Source organism: Dryobates pubescens, chromosome Z (assembly GCF_014839835.1).
Source record: "Dryobates pubescens isolate bDryPub1 chromosome Z, bDryPub1.pri, whole genome shotgun sequence".
NCBI lineage: Eukaryota > Metazoa > Chordata > Aves > Piciformes > Picidae > Dryobates > Dryobates pubescens.
This window is the reverse complement of record NC_071657.1, coordinates 23,077,191-23,093,321: the sequence shown is the minus strand read 5'-3', so window position 1 is coordinate 23,093,321 and position 16,131 is coordinate 23,077,191. Positions and strand designations below refer to the sequence as shown.

General features: G+C 42.6%; 1 protein-coding gene across 1 annotated transcript in view; it reads right to left on the bottom strand.

Annotated features, from left to right (window-relative positions):
• Positions 1 to 6,037: 6,037 nt before the first annotated feature.
• The window catches only part of CEP78 (centrosomal protein 78), a 33,224-nt gene continuing 23,130 nt past the window's right edge, over positions 6,038 to 16,131 (bottom strand). Inside the window, 5 exon segments of the mRNA XM_009902591.2 lie at positions 6,038 to 6,459; positions 6,462 to 6,819; positions 12,211 to 12,364; positions 13,237 to 13,403; positions 15,110 to 15,187. Of these exon segments, the coding sequence (XP_009900893.2) occupies positions 6,212 to 6,459; positions 6,462 to 6,819; positions 12,211 to 12,364; positions 13,237 to 13,403; positions 15,110 to 15,187 (1,005 nt within the window). The 3' untranslated portion in view covers positions 6,038 to 6,211.

Sequence of the window (16,131 nt, the reverse complement as noted above, 5' to 3'; positions counted from 1 at the left end):
TTATCCCAGGTGCTGCGTGAGCCTACCAGGGGTAAGGCTCTGCTTGATCTCCTCTTCACAAATATTGAAGGGCTGGTGGGTGATGGGGTGGTCGGAGGCTGTTTAGGGTCCAACGATCATGAGATAATTGAATTTTCAGTACTCAGTCAATCTAAGAGGGGCAGCAAGAAAACCTCCACTCTGGACTTCCAGAGGGTGGAATTCACGTTATTCAAGGAACTAACTCAGAATGTTCCTTGGGAAACAGCCCTTAAAAACCAAGGGGTCCAAGGGGGCTGGACCTACTTCAAGAAAGAACTCTTGAAGGCGCAGGAACAGGCTGTGCCAGTGTGCTGGAAGATGAGCCCCTGGGGCAGATGGCCAGCCGGATGGGTAATGAACTTCTAAAAGAACTAAGGGAAAAAAAGGTGTACCATCTTTGGAAGAAAGGTGAGGCAACCCATAGAATGTTTGAGGATGTTGTTAGGTCTTGTAGGAAAAAAATTAGGGAGGCAAAAGCCCATTTAGAGCCTAGACTGGCCTCTGCTGTGAAGGACAACAAAAAATCCTCCTATAAATATATTAATAGCAAGAGGAGGGGCAAGGACAACCTCCTCTCCTTGGTGGACATGGAGGGGAACATAGTAACAAAAGATGAGGAAAAGGCAGAGGTACTTAACACCTTCTTTGCCCCAAATGTTAATAGCAGGACAGAATGTCTTCCAGACAACTGGCCTGCAGAGCTGGCAGATGGAGCCAGGGAGCAGTATAGTTTCCCTGTGTTCCAGGGGGAGGTGATTAGAGATCTGCTTAGCCACTTGGATCCCCACAAGTCCATGGGACCAGATGGGATCCATCCTAGGGTGCTGAGAGAGCTGGCAGATGAGCTGGCCAAGCTGCTCTCCATCATTTTTCAGCAGTCCTGGCTCACTGGAGAGGTCCCAGAAGACTGGAATCTGGCCAGCGTGGTGCCCATCCACAAGAAGGGCCAGTTGGATGAGCCAGGGAATTCCAGGCCTGTCAGCCTGACCTCAGTGCCAGGCAAGATTATGGAAGAGGTCATCTTGAGTGTAATCACACAGCACTTACAGGATGGCCAAGGGATCAGGCCCAGCCAACATGGATTTAGGAAGGGCAGGTCCTGCCTGACCAACCTGATCTCCTTCTATCATCAGGTGACCCGCCTGGTGGATGTGGGGAGGCCTGTGGATGTAGTCTACCTGGACCTCAGCAAGGCCTTTGACACCGTTCCCCATAGCAAACTCCTGGCCAAGCTGTCAGCCCCTGGCTTGGATGGGAGCACAGTGCGATGGGTTAGGAAGTGGCTGGAGGGCCGAGCCCAGAGAGTGGTGGTGAATGGTGCCACATCCAGCTGGCGGCCAGTCACTAGTGGTGTGCCCCAAGGATCAGTGCTGGGCCCTATCCTGTTATTGATGATCTGGATGAGGGCATTGAGTCCATCATCAGTAAATTTGCAGACGACACCAAACTAGAGGCAGGAGTTGATCTGCTGGAGGGCAGAGGTACTTTGCAGTGGGACCTCGACAGGCTGGGCAGATGGGCAGAGTCCAACGGCATGAGATTTAACACATCCAAGTGCCGGGTTCTGCACATTGGCCACAGCACCCCCATGCAGTGCTACAGGCTGGGGTCAGAGTGCCTGGAGAGCGGCCAGGCAGAGAGGGACCTGAGGGTGCTGGTTGATGGTAGGCTGAACATGAGCCTGCAGTGTGCCCAGGCAGCCAGGAGAGCCAATGGCATCCTGGCCTGTATCAGGAACAGTGTGGCCAGCAGGAGCAGGGAGGTCATTCTGCCCCTGTACTGGTTAGGCCACACCTTGAGTACTGTGTCCAGTTCTGGGCCCCTCAGTTTAGGAAGGATGTTGACTTGCTGGAACGTGTCCAGAGAAGGGCAACTAAGTTTGTGGGGGGCTTGGAACACAAGCCCTATGAGGAGATGCTGAAGGAGCTGGGGTTGCTTAGCCTGGAAAAGAGGAGGCTCAGGGGGGACCTTCTTGCTCTCTACAACTACCTGAAGGGAGGTTGTAGCCAGGTGGGGGCTGGTATCTTCTCCCAGGCAATCAGCACCAGAACAAGAGGACACAGTCTCAAGCTGCGCCAGGGGAGGTTTAGGCTGGAGGTTAGGAAGAAATTCTACACAGAGAGTATGATTGCCCATTGGAATGTGCTGCCCGGAGAGGTGGTGGAGTCACCATCATTGGAGGTGTTTAGGAGGAGACTTGATAGGCTGCTTGGTTGCATGGTTTATTTGATTAGGTGGTGTTGGATGGTAGGTTTGGACGCAATGATCTCAAAGGTCTCTTCCAACCTGGTTTACTCTATTCTATTCTATTCTATTCTATTCTATTCTATTCTATTCTATTCTATTCTATTCTATTCTATTCTATTCTATATAAATAAATAGATAAACTAATTTTAAAAATCATGCAGTAATTTCACTAAAAATCCAAAACCAGACATCTATGCTACATATTGCCTGGTGCATTTTTCTTGAGGTTATCATTTTGGACATAATTAATAATTTAAAAGTAAGTACTAGTAGTATTGAATATGAAATATAATTATGCAACCTGCCTATAGGCATGAAATACATCAACTTTTTAAGTCCTTTATGGTAATGACAAATAACAGATTCATAATGCCTAAACTCACAAATCTGAGCACTTCTGAATTAATTTTATCCACCATTTCACAGCCATTAGAGTTTTAGTTTAAAAAGGGAATGCATTATCATGTTAATGCTGAAGAAAGTGATTGCATTTTAATTGTTCAGTAAAGCCAAAATCACAAAGAGCCACAACTAAAGCAACAGACCTGAAGTATTCCAGAGAATACCTAAAAAATAACCTCCTAAAATTCTAAAGTGTTGAAGTCTGTGTAAATAATGTACTTTCATTGTGCAATTACTTGTGCAATATTGCAGTGGCTAAGGTAATCTTGTGGTATTTGCTCAGTAGAAAATTTCAAATTGAAGATGCATGAGGGTTTTTTTGTAACTGCCAAGCAGCTGAAGGCAGGAATTTCTGCAGATCTTCTGTGTTCCAGAACTCTCATAATAGATGACAGAGCAAAAAATGAAAGTTACACAGTATTTGGTTTTGTGCTCAGTTCAATTCAAACCATCTTGCCTAATTCCTGTATGTGAAACATATCTTCCATTGCTCCATCCTCCTCTATTTGACCTGTGTTTTAAAAAGGCAGCTTTTCATGACCACTGCACAATGTCGTAAGTTTGCAACATTTGAAGTGCTCATAAAAATAAGCATTGCATATCAAATTCTACCTCATAGTTTCTCAGTTTGCTACTCCAAATTCAGAATTTTCTCTTAAATCAGGATGTACATAAACAGGTTCATGTGAAAAATAGTCATAAAAAGTAGTTATTTTTAGGAAATAAAATGAACTGGTTAATTCAAAATCAAAATTCCCTCCCTTTGTTGAACCGAATGACCTAGACTTAAAACCTAAACTAAAAGTGCTTGTTTCATTCTACTAAATGCAAATTTTATTGCTTAAACCCAACTTTTCCTAACATTTGCTCAAATCTTTAACATCTTACCTCTACATCCCCTCTTAAGTTTAGTTTAATAGAACTCTCATTTATATATGAAACAGTAGTTAGTGAAGGCCAGTTCTGTTTAATATCTTTATCAGAGATTTCAGTGAGGGAATTGAGCACACTCTCAGCAGGTTTGCAGACAACACTAAATTAAGTGGGAGTGTTGATCTACTTCAGGATAGGAAGGCACTGCAAATGGATACAGACAGGTTGGATCGATAGGCTGACGCCAATGGGATCAGGCTTAAGACCAAGTGCCAGGTTCTGCATTTCAGTCACACCACCACCAAGCAACACTATAGGCTTGGGGAAGAGTAGCTGGAAAGCGGCCTGGTGGACAGACAGCTGAATGTGAGCCAGCAGTATGCCCAGGTGGCCAAGGCCAATGACATCCTGGACTATATCACAACCTGTGTGTCCAGTATCAGTACAGACGTGATCACACCCCCGAACTCAGCCCTGGTGATGCCACAGCTTGAGTACTGTGTTCAGTTCTAGACACCACAGAGAATGGTGGTGAATGGTGCCACATCCAGCTGGAGGCCAGTCACCAGTGGTGTCCCCCAGGGATCAGTGCTGTGCTCCATCCTGTTTAATATCTTCATTGATGATCTGGACGAGGGGGTTGAGTCAGTTGTCTGCAAATTTGCAGATGACACCAAGTTGGGAGCAGGTGTTGATCTGTTAGAGGGTAGAAGGGCTCTCCAGAGGGATCTTGACCAGCTGGACAGATGGGCAGTCCCACATAATGACATTCAACAAGTCCAAGTGCCAGGTGCTGCACTTTGGTCACAATAACCCCATGCAGCACTACAGGCTGGGGTCAGAGTGGCTGGAGAGCTGCCAAACAAAAAGGGACCTGGGGGTAGTGGTTGACAGCTGGCTCAACATGAGCCAGCAGTGTGCCCAGGAGGCCAAGGCCAATGGCATCCTGGCCTGCATCAAGAATAGTGCAGCCAGCAGGAGCAGGGAAGTCATTGTGCCCCTGTACTCAGCACTGGTTAGGCCACACCTTCAGTACTGTGTCCTGCTCTGGACACCTCAATTTAAGGACATTGAGACTCTTAAACATGTCCAGGGAAGGGCAACAAGGCCTTGAGCACAAGCCCTACGAGGAGAGGCTGAAGGAGCTGGGGTTGTTTAGCCTGGAGAAGAGGAGGCTCAGGGGAGACTTCATTGCTGTCTACAACTACCTGAAGGGAGGTTGAAGACAGGCAGAGGTTGGTCTCTTCTCCCAGGCAACCAGCACCAGAACAAGAGGACACAGTCTCAAACTGCACCAGGGGAAGTTAAGACTCAAGGTGAGGACAAAGTTCTTCACTGAGAGAAAGGTGTTAGGCATTGGAATGGGCTGCCTGGGGAGGTGGTGGAGTCACCGTCCCTGGAGGTGTTCAAGAGGGGATTGGACATGGCACTTGGTGCCATGGTCCAGTAGTCATGAGGTCTGTGGTGACAGGTTGGACTTGATGATCTTTGAGGTCTTTTCCAACCTTGATGATTCTAGGATTCTAAGATATTGAGATCCTGGAAGGTGTCCAGGGCAACAAGGCTGGGTGAGGGGTTTGAAGGACATGTCATATGAGGAACACGGCAGAGGGAACTTTGTTTAGTCTAGAAAAGAGAAGGCCGAGAGGAGATTTTACTGCTCTCTACAACAACCATGTAACTAGTGATAGGATGAGAAGAAACAGATTTAAGTTGTGCTAGAGGAGATTTAGATTGGATAGTTGGAAAAGTTCTTTACTGAAAGAGCAGTAATATGTTGGAACAGGCTTCCCAGGGAGGTGGTGGAGTCACCATCCTTGGAAGTGTTCAAGGAGTGTGTATTTCAGGATATAGTTTAATGGTCATGGCAGCTGAGTTATGGTTGGACTCAAAATGGTCTTAAAAGGCCTTTTCCAACCTTAATGATTCCATGGTTATATTAGGTTGCTGACTGATTTCTTTCTCACAGCACTCTAGTAACTGTACAAATACAAAAAAAGATACTGCTTTATTTTTTGGCATCATACTGAACTGCATCTTCTTATTAGTCCTGGCACAAACCAAAACTATTTTCTGTGTCACAAGAGGCAAACCAAAATCCATGTTACCCTGTGCCCTATTTCAGAAGCTGCAATCCAACTGCCTGTGCAAACGGACAAGAACAAGAGGCCAAGGAGCAAATCCCAGGAATTTTGAAACGGTGATGCTCTTAATGTTCCTGTGTTTCTCTAGGTCCTGAGAGCAAACTAATTGAGTTGGATTAGCAAGCTTCTATCCATTACTTGATCTGCAGTCACATTAATAAGGAAGAATAGCTGTATTTAAGTATGTGTTGAGATGTTTCTGGGTTAATTTTCAAATCTCAGAACTTCCACTACTTCTGAGAATGTCATACCTACACACAATTAGACATGAATTGATGTTTGCTTTAAATGCATTTTTTCAACTTCGATTGCAATGCAGTGGAAATAAGCACAGGGAAAAAAATCTGTACTCAATTTTATTAGCTCACACCACTTTACACTCAGTATCTGTGACGCACAATAAAATCCATATGCAGAAGTCCTTTGAATGTAGTACAAACCAAAGGGTGACAAATGATGCAAACATGAAACAGGAATACTAATGATCATGCAATGCTTTAAAAGGTTACAAAGTCTACACTACTTCACAAAAATTTCTCAAAAAGTAATGATGTATCCACATTCATTTTTATTTCTACAAATGTAAATAACAGCCCAAATATTTTAGAAATATTTTGTATGCTGGTAACACTTCTGATACTTTCTAGAATTTCAGATCCTACAGTAGCAATTCTAGAGTGATTTACTATCTAGAGTCTACTTTGGTCTCTTCTTGCTCCATCATTTGGAATTGCTGGGGTTTTTGCTCTAGGAATGTATTTCTTTGAGAAACACTTTTGTTTTTTTCACCAGAAACACCACTGGATATTCTGCTACCATTACTTTTACTATGTACACTGGAATCAGAAAACGAATGCAGACCAGTAACCAATTGCCTTGCTGAGCGATGTCCTTTTGCATGTTCGTTTTGTTTGACTCTTCTCTCAGGAACTGTTGGAGTACTGTTTTGAGGCTTATCCTCTTCATTTTGGTTAATTGTTTGAGTTTCACTTTCTTTACATGAGGCTGGCTGGTACTTCTGCTCAGCAGACTGAAACGGTTGTATTTCTCTAGGAGCAGAGAAAGCATTATTCATAACCATCTGGGACTGAAACATGCCAGGAAGAGAAACTTGGAAATCCCAATCTCTGTTCTGAAATAAGAGAATCCAGTTAAGACACTGAAGTAAAAAAAAAAAATTAAAAAAAAAAATAAATCAAGAACTGCAACTAAAATCTGCCTAAAAACATAAATCCTTTACACAATACAGAAAAGATTCTCAGATAATAGCAAATGTCAGAAGCTTTGTTACCTTTCAAAGTAGAGCAAATAACAGGAGATTACTAGGCAATAATGACACAGAGGAGGCATACTACGGTGTCACATCTAGCTTGACCTTTTTACTACAGAAGTGAGTCCATTACACTGAGGCAGACAAAGGCTCATCAGGTCTGTTACTATGAAACATGAGCAAGTTGCTGCCTTTGTTCATACTTCACAGTGGTGCTGTCCCAGTATTCTATCCTACAATACCTACCTGCATCAAGAATCGAAACTAACCAATAGCTGGATAAAAGCATGAGAGTAGTGTGCTAGTTGAGGCTTTTTGTAATCCATTTACCATGTATTCTTTATAAAACCCTCCAGTCTCAGGCTTCTAAATGTAGATGCATTAGAAAAACAGTGTCTCATAACAAACTGCATGAACAACTTAATCTCACAGTGCAGGAAAGTCTATCAGCAGAAAATACTGTGGAAAGCTAAAGTGTAAAAATTGTCACAGAATCACAGCACGTTAGGAGTTGGAAGAGACCTCTAAAGATCCAATCCCTATGCTAGAGCAGGATCACCTGAAGTACATCACAGGAACACATCCAGGAGGGTATTCAGTACCTCCAGAGACAGAGACACCACAACACCTCTGGGCAGCCTGTTCCAGTGGTCTGCCATCCTCAAAAAGAAGGATTCTTTACTTATGTGTACATGAGACCTCCCATGTTCCAGTTTGTGCCCATTTGCCTTTGTCCCATTACCAGACACCACTGAGTGGAGTCTGGCTCCATCATCTTGACAACTGCCCTTAAGCATTAATGAGATCCACCAGGCTAAAAAGACCTAGCTCTCTCACCCTTTCCTCAAAAGGTAGATGTCAAAGAACCCAATTTGATAGTTCATCTATTACTCCAAGTAGTTTTAGCAGATTAAAGCTGCAAAACTGGAAATTGTTTTTCACACCATTTACAAAATCCAACACTTTTTACCATCATGTTTTAGAAGCCCATGGTGTTCTTAAGGAATTTGGAACACTTAATTAACACAGAAGACACTGAGTAAAAGAAACACACTGGAATGCAGAATGATTCTTAGCATGACAATTTCATCAGCTTGGAAAGGGCTGTAGGCTACCAGTACATTAATTTTTAATCAACTTGAAAAATGCAAACCAGTTTTCTGTTGTTGAGTATTTTAAAGGGAACTTTAGTATCTCCCTTGAAACATCCAGAATGTATTGTATTCATTGATTTCAGACCAGAAACTAAAATCTTACGTTGCTCATATTGCAAAAATGTAGTTGCCTGAAATTCAGGGCATGGCCCATATGGAAATCAAACAGGACTGGACATATACACTGCAATTATTGAAAAGAAAATCCATGCTTTTCAATACATATACCACCACACAACATTTCTACAAACCACTACACATCATTATTAAATGCTTCCAAAAATCCCAGTCAAGGTATTTTACATTTTAATGGATACATATCACTACTGGAACACCATATTTCAGAATAGCTAATAGCATAATTAACACCAACACTTTTTAAAATACATTACACAATACTATCATTTCTTTTCTACATAATCACAGAATTCATTAAGCACAGCCATTAACTCAAGACTACCAAGTCAGCCGCTAAACCATGTCTCTCAACACCACATCAACATGTTTTTCAACTAGAATAGAATAGAATAGAATAGACCAGACCAGGTTGGAAAAGACCTTTGAGATCATCAACTCCAACCTATCACCCAACACCATATAAGAACTAAACCATGGCCCCAAGTGCCTCATCCAGTCACTTCCTAAAACACTTTGAGGGATGGCGACTCCACTCCACCCTGGGCAGCCCATTCCCATGGCCAGTCACCATGGGTAAGGCTCTGCTTGACCTCCTCTTCACCAATAGAAAAGTGCTGGTGGGTGATGGGGCGGTCGGAGGGTGTTTAGGGTCCAACGATCATGAGATAATTGAATTTTCAGTACTCAGTCAAGCTAAGAGGGGCAGCAAGAAGACCTCCACTCTGGACTTCCGGAGGGCAGACTTCAGGTTACTCAAGGAACTAACTCAGAAGGTTCTTGGGAAACAGCCCTTAAAAACCAAGGGGTCCAAGAGAGCTGGGCCTACTTCAAGAAAGAACTCTTGAAGGCGCAGGAACAGGATGTGCCAATGTACCGGAAGATGAGCCGCTGGGGCAGACGGCCAGCCTGGATGGGTGATGAACTTCTAAAAGAACTAAGGGAAAAAAAGAGGGTGTATCATCTTTGGAAGAAAGGGGAAGCAACCCACGGAATGTTTAAGGATGTTGCCAAATCATGCAGTTAGAAAATTAGGGAGGCAAAAGCCCACTTAGAGCTTAGACTGGCCTCTGCTGTGAAGGACAACAAAAAATCCTCCTATAAATATATTAACAGCAAGAGGAGGGGCAAGGACAAGGGAGCTGGGGTTGCTTAGCCTGGAAAAGAGGAGGCTCAGGGGAGACCTTCTTGCTCTCAACTACCTGAAGGGAGTATGTAGCCAGGTGGGGGCTGGTATCTTCTCCCAGGCAATCAGCACCAGAACAAGAGGACACAGTCTCAAGCTGCACCAGGGGAGGTTTAGGCTGGAGGTTAGGAAGAAATTCTACACAGAGAGAGTGACTGCCCATTGGAATGTGCTGCCCGGGGAGGTGGTTGAGTCACTATCATCGGAGCTGTTTAGGAGGAGACTTGATAGGCTGCTTGGTTGCATGGTTTATTTGATTAGGTGGATTGGATAATAGGTTGGACATGATGATCTCGAAGGTCTCTTCCAACCTCTTCTATTGTATGCTATTCTATCTATGCTACTCTATGAAGAACTTTTTCCTAGCAACATCCTTAAACATTTCATGGGTAACCTCACCTTCCTTTTTTTCCCCTTAATTTTTCTCAGAAGTTCATTGCCCATCCAGACTGGCTGTCTGCCCCGGTGGCTCATCTTCTGGCACATTGGCACAGCCTGTTCCTGCACCTTCAAGAATTCTTTCTTGAAGTAGGTCCAGCACTCCTGGACCCCATTGTTTTTAAGGGCTGTTTCCCAAGGTACCTTCTGAGTTAGTTCCTTGAGTAACCTGAAGTCCACCCTCCAGAAGTACAGAGTGGAGGTTTTGTTGATGCCCCTCTTAGCTTGACTGCATCTTGAAAACTCAATTATTTCATGGTCACCAGACCAACAAATATGGGGCACTGGAAGTTGAAGGTGAGGTGAATGAGAAGACAGAAGACACACAATCTGAGGTGTTGCCTAAAGCAAAACGGTCTGCCCCCCACATCAGGACTTGTTCCTTTACAAAACAGAGGAGGGTAATTGTTATTGGTGGTTCCCTCCTGAGGGGAACAGAGGGCCCCATATGTCAGCCGGATCCTTCCCACAGGGAAGTCTGCTGCCTCCCTGGGGCCTGGGTTAGAGATGTTACCAGAGGGCTGCCTAGTCTGGTACAGTCCTCTGATTACTATCCCTTGATAGTTACGCAGATAGGGAGCAATGATGTTGAAACCAGAGGTCCCAAGGGAATAAAAAGGACTTCAAGGCCTGAGAGAACTGATTGAGAGGTCAGGGGCACAGGTAATTTTTTCATCAATACCCTTAGTTGCAGGAATGAATACTGAAAGGAAGAGGAAAGGAGGTGTAATTAACAAGTGGCACAGAGGCTGGTGCCACCAACAGAATTTTGGGGTTTTCTGTGGGAAGAGCTTGGTTTAGGATAGCTTTGGAAGACTGTAGGAAAGATTTGGCTTTGGTCGAATTAGAGAAAGTTATGTTTTGTCTTTGAATCTGAGGGTAAAGTAAACATTTTGTAACTGGAGAAACTAGGCAGAATTTGGTTGGGTGTGTTAAAATACTGTTTTGTTATTTTGACCTATTGTATGCCTTAATTACATGCATGCCAGTAGAAAATGACCAATTGAGATGTGACACATCTGATAGACTGATAGTCTGACAGACTATATAACTTTGCTGTATAACGTAATAAACATCTTTGCCTGCTTACATCTTGTCCTGAAAGCTTGTTCGAGGTAATAAGAACATCTATACTACAAGAGTTTTTGATCTTGGGGAGCTTTCTATGGCACCAGGTCCACTAGCAACAGATGGAGAACATCTGTCCCAGAGGGGGAGAAAAATCCTAGCACATGACAACAGCCTATCTCACAGAGTGAAAAGGGTAGAGGAAGGGAGTTGGCAGGGCTTTAAACTATATTTGACGGGGGAAGGGGCTGAAACCAGTCCCCCAGACAGGAGACTGAGGGTGGGACCCTGGATTCAGGGGTGAAACAAGCAGCCCAGCTGAACTGCATGTACACTAATGCATGCAGTATGGGTAACAAACAAGAGGAGCTGGAAGCCTGTTACAACAGGAAAGTTATGTAGTTGCCATCACAGAGATGTGGTGGGATGACTCACGTGACTGAAGCACTGGAATCAATGGCTACAGGCTCTTCAGGAGAGACAGGTGAGGGAGAAGGGGTGGAGGGGTGGCCCTGTACATCAGGGAGGCACTAGATGCCATGGAACTAGAGATCAAGGATGATCAGGTTGAGTGCCTATGGGTGAGAATTAGAGGGAAGGCCAAGAAGGCAGACATCTGTTATAGACCACCCAACCAGGATGAAGAAGTTGATGAATTATTTTATAGGTAGCTAGAGGCTGTCTCAAAATCACCAGACCTCATTCTTATGGGTGACTTTAACCTGCCTGATATCTGCTGGGAACTTAACACAGCAGAGAAGAGACAGTCCAGAAGGTTCTTAGAGTGTATGGAGGACAGCTTCTCATCCCAGCTGCTGTGTGAGCATACCACAGGTAAGGCTTTGTTTGACCTTCTTTTTACATACAGAGAAGGGCTGGTGGGAGATGCGGTGGCTGGAGGCTGTCTGGGGTCCAGTGACCATGAAATACTTCCAAGGATGGTGATTCCAACACTGCCCCTGTAACCTGTTGACAACCCTTTTGGGGATGAAATTGTTCCTGATGTCCAAACCTAAACCTCCTCTGGAAAAACCTGTTCTGTAACTTACTACATAGGAGAACAGACCAACAGCCACCTTGGTCCAAACTTCTCTCAGGGAGTTTTAGATATTACTATTATTATCTGTATAAATACAGCAAAGGACTGCAATAATAACTACATGGATCATTTGGTAATCTGACTTTCAAGCAGACTGGGATAAAGGCTGAGAAGTACATTAAATAGTATTAAGTACATTGGTACTAGCATTCTAGCATAATCTACAGACTTACTTTGCTGTTCTGGGTATGTTCTTGTCTTTGTTCTTCAAAAGACTTCTCCTTTAGCATGCTAGCAGGTTTACTGAGAGTAGAATTCATTTGCGGATGCCCCAAAAGACCAAAATCTGACTGGTCTATCCCGGCTAACACAGCAAACTGTCCAAGTCTGTAAAATAAAAGTTCAATAGGAAATTACACCAAAAATTCCTACCCTGTAAAAAATTCCTACACAAAACTTTCAAAACCAGAAGAAGAAACAGAATCTGCCTGAAACGAGCATAATCTCTAACAGCCAAATCCAACTACATGCTTCACAAATACAGTCATGTTGTTTCACCTGCTAGCTTACAAGTTGGCCAAACCTGCCACTTGGGTGTTTTAAGCCTCAATAAGAATCCATCAATCTGATAGCAGGAGGAAGGGAGGACCAATAGAATGTTTTGTTTTCTCTGAAGATGCAGAGCAGACTAAAATATTATCTTCCTATCATTCCTTCATTCTGCTGGATGAGCTATGCATAACAGGTTTGAGAACTTAAGACCAAATTCTTTGACAACGGGAAGGAGGAACCATCCTCAGAGAAGCTGCAGGTAGAGCCTTACTGCAAACTTTAATCAATACAATCTAAAATATTTCAAGTAGTAATTAATCCAGAAATTCAGTATGGTGTCTAGATTCACCCATTTAGATTTCTCTACTTCCATTAGTAAAAGGGAGCCAAAGTCAATATGACACTTTCTGAAGGCAGTTCAACTACATCTCATATCATGAGAATGTTAAGAGCCACAGGTAATCCAATTAATAGAAGCTTTCTTCTCTTTGGAAGGGGCTTCTTGAAAGTCTTTCTCAAGGACGGATCATGTTTTTTCCACTTTGAAAAGACCAAACAGCAAATACACAGATAATTTTTCTTCCTTTGCTTTTGCAAGTACAGTCCTAGAGATCTCGTAGGGAGAAGGCAACATACTTAATTGGAAAGATAAATTCAGAAAGAGACCTCAGCAGAAACAGTGAGACTTCAATAAAATGACAACCTACCCAGCATCCTTAAGTAGGTCTAAAAAAGCATGAAACTTTTGGAAAGAGTTCTCAATGCTGCCTAGAACACCTTCATCTTCCAAAATCATGCTGGTCACTGACTGTGCACGAAGAGCCTCAGACAGAGAGAGATTTAAATTTCTTAATCCCGCGTTTTCATTTTCCAGCTACAGGGAAAGGAAGGGGAAGTAATTTCTGTAATTATCAGTTAAAACAAGACCAAACCCCAAAACCAACGACCCCACCCTTTGCAACAAAGGGAAATACTCAAAGTAACTACTATAAATGACATGGAGGTTCCTCTACAAGAAATATTAGAAATATTCAGGGCACTGCTACATTGAGCTCTGTGCAGGTTTATTTATCCATAGATGCAGCTCTGTGCTACCGTAGTGGAACTGCCACAGATACTCAAAACTGCTGGCTCAGCACTGTCTTTGGTGTGTTGCAGAGCAAATACAATTGCCTTTCATATCAAGTTATTCTGCAGCCACTGTATGACACATTAACAGTCAATAATTTATTTTACTAGTAAAAATATCTTAATGAAGGCCAATGCTCTCCTTATATTCACCTCTCTGCATCAGAGAAAATACATACTCTCTCCTGCGCTGTGTATGCCAAAATTCCAAGTTTAGTATGATCTGATTTTTCTCCATATTAAGCATTAATGAAATCAATGACTAAGGGAAAATTGAATGGTTATGGTTTGATACACAGGATTTTGTCTTTGAGGGAAACACTAACTCAGGCTCTCATTTAAGATTACAGCTACACAATCACTGCTACTGCAGGCTTTCCTTCTTTCATCTTTTATGAAAGAACAAAGAATTACAGATCTGTAGCTGTTAAACTAGTATCAAGATGAAACATTTTAGTGATTACTGCTGCTTAGTTTACTCCTTCTCCTGAGACAAGGCCCAGTTTTGCATGACAGAGAAAGATCTCTTGCAGTGGTTAGTTAGTCTAAAAAGTACTTAAGTAATTCAACCAACAGTTACCAAGCACAAGCCGCTGGTGCACTACACATTATGGGAGGACCAAGATGGATGCACTGAAAGACCACAAAGAACCTTGTAGAGTGCAAAGTCCTTTGTGGCTATCTGCTCACTACTGTGGCATACTACTTGTTGCTCAAGTCACAAAGAATACCACCAGTTTCATTCCACTCCAGATCACATTTAAGAACCAATTAATCTGGTGACACTATCTTAAACTCTGCTTATTGATGCAAAAAGGATCTTTTTAGCTCAGCTAGAGTGGACAAGGGAAAACAGACCTCAATTTAATTGTGACAAGTTGTTAGTTGAGTTCTGCCATAACATGAAGCTGTGCTTCACAAAAACTGACAGCTACGACCAGAACATTATGCAGAAAATCTTCCAACATTTTTATTAGAAATAGAATCAAAGGAACAGATTGAGCCACATTAAACAACACTTGAAGTGAACAGCTTTTCAGTGCAAGTCATGACAAAAGGTGGGAGACCTCAAAGAATTATCCACCTACTACATACTGCAAACAGATTTAATCACTTTCTCAAGACAATTTATCAGGATGCCCCAGATCATTAGTAATACACTGTATGAATGAAACACATTGCAAGAGTAACCTAACCCAGAGTTCAAGGCTCTGGAAAAGGATCAGGAGAACAAACGCACATTACTAAACACAGATTTCACCACTCCTCTTAAGCTAGTAAATGATCCATGTGACTTTGAACTGAAACTCTGGAACCTACCATATTGGAGGTCATTGATAATTATTCCTAATTAAGCGAGTGTTTAGTTAGATTGGTGCCTCCTTTGTAAGTAAGAGTAAGATAAACAGTTCACTATCTGGTTTTAGGTATCTGGTTTTAATCTGTCATTACCTCCATTACCCGTTCCTCAGCCTTTACTCTGGCTCTTTGTTCTTCTTTTAATTTTTCCCTGCAGTCTTCCAGCTCCAACTGTCACAACACAGATAACCTAAATGTCAGATCAACATGCAACATACAAAAATTGAACATGTCCAATTTACAACTACCAAATGGCATTCCAAGCAATGATGTATCTTCCACAAAAATGTATCACAGGCTAGTACATAACTCCAGGATGCAGAAAATGAACACAGGAAAGTGGAAACAAGTAGGATTCAGTTAACAGATTTGCACTATAGCAGTAGTTAACACAGGATTACAGCACAAGTGTCACAGGCCTATGACATTAACATCAGGAATTTAAGTTCTTCTCTATTTCCTCTTTGTATTTTCAAAAATAATTTTTAACTAAATACATCAAACTTACCAAAAGCTCAGACCAGGCTGTAAAAAACATCCTCAGTACCCAAACCTAGATTTTCATAATGTATTCTTCATCAAAAAGAATTTTTATTCTTACATGTCTTAGGAGTCTTCTGGTTCCAAAGGCAAAAAAATGTTTAAATTACCAGGCTGCTCTACTTTTCAGAGGGTAACCTATATGAATTAACAGTATACAATGCTTTTTCATTTTTCTATATATCTGGTACACATATATGGTAACACAGAAAACACTGCTTTGCACACACTTTATCAAATCAGGTCCATAGAGGAGTAAAGAACCAAATACTGAAATTCTGTTTACTTTCAAAAGCATACTACAGCACTTCACGCAAACAATCAACCGAGAAGACTGGCATGCAACAGCAGGTGTAGTGAAAATAATTGTTCTACAAATGCAAAGTGGTCCTCATAGGTCTTGTAGGATCCAAGAGACGTCTGCATCTGATTCAAAGATGTGGGTTCTAAAGCATTCTAGTGAATAGCCCAGTGGCAACCACTCAGTGTGAAGACTATGGGTCTGTTACTACTTACTGGTCCAGTGAATCCTAAAACTCCTAGACTAGCATAAACCAAGCTGACCCTGAGACTAG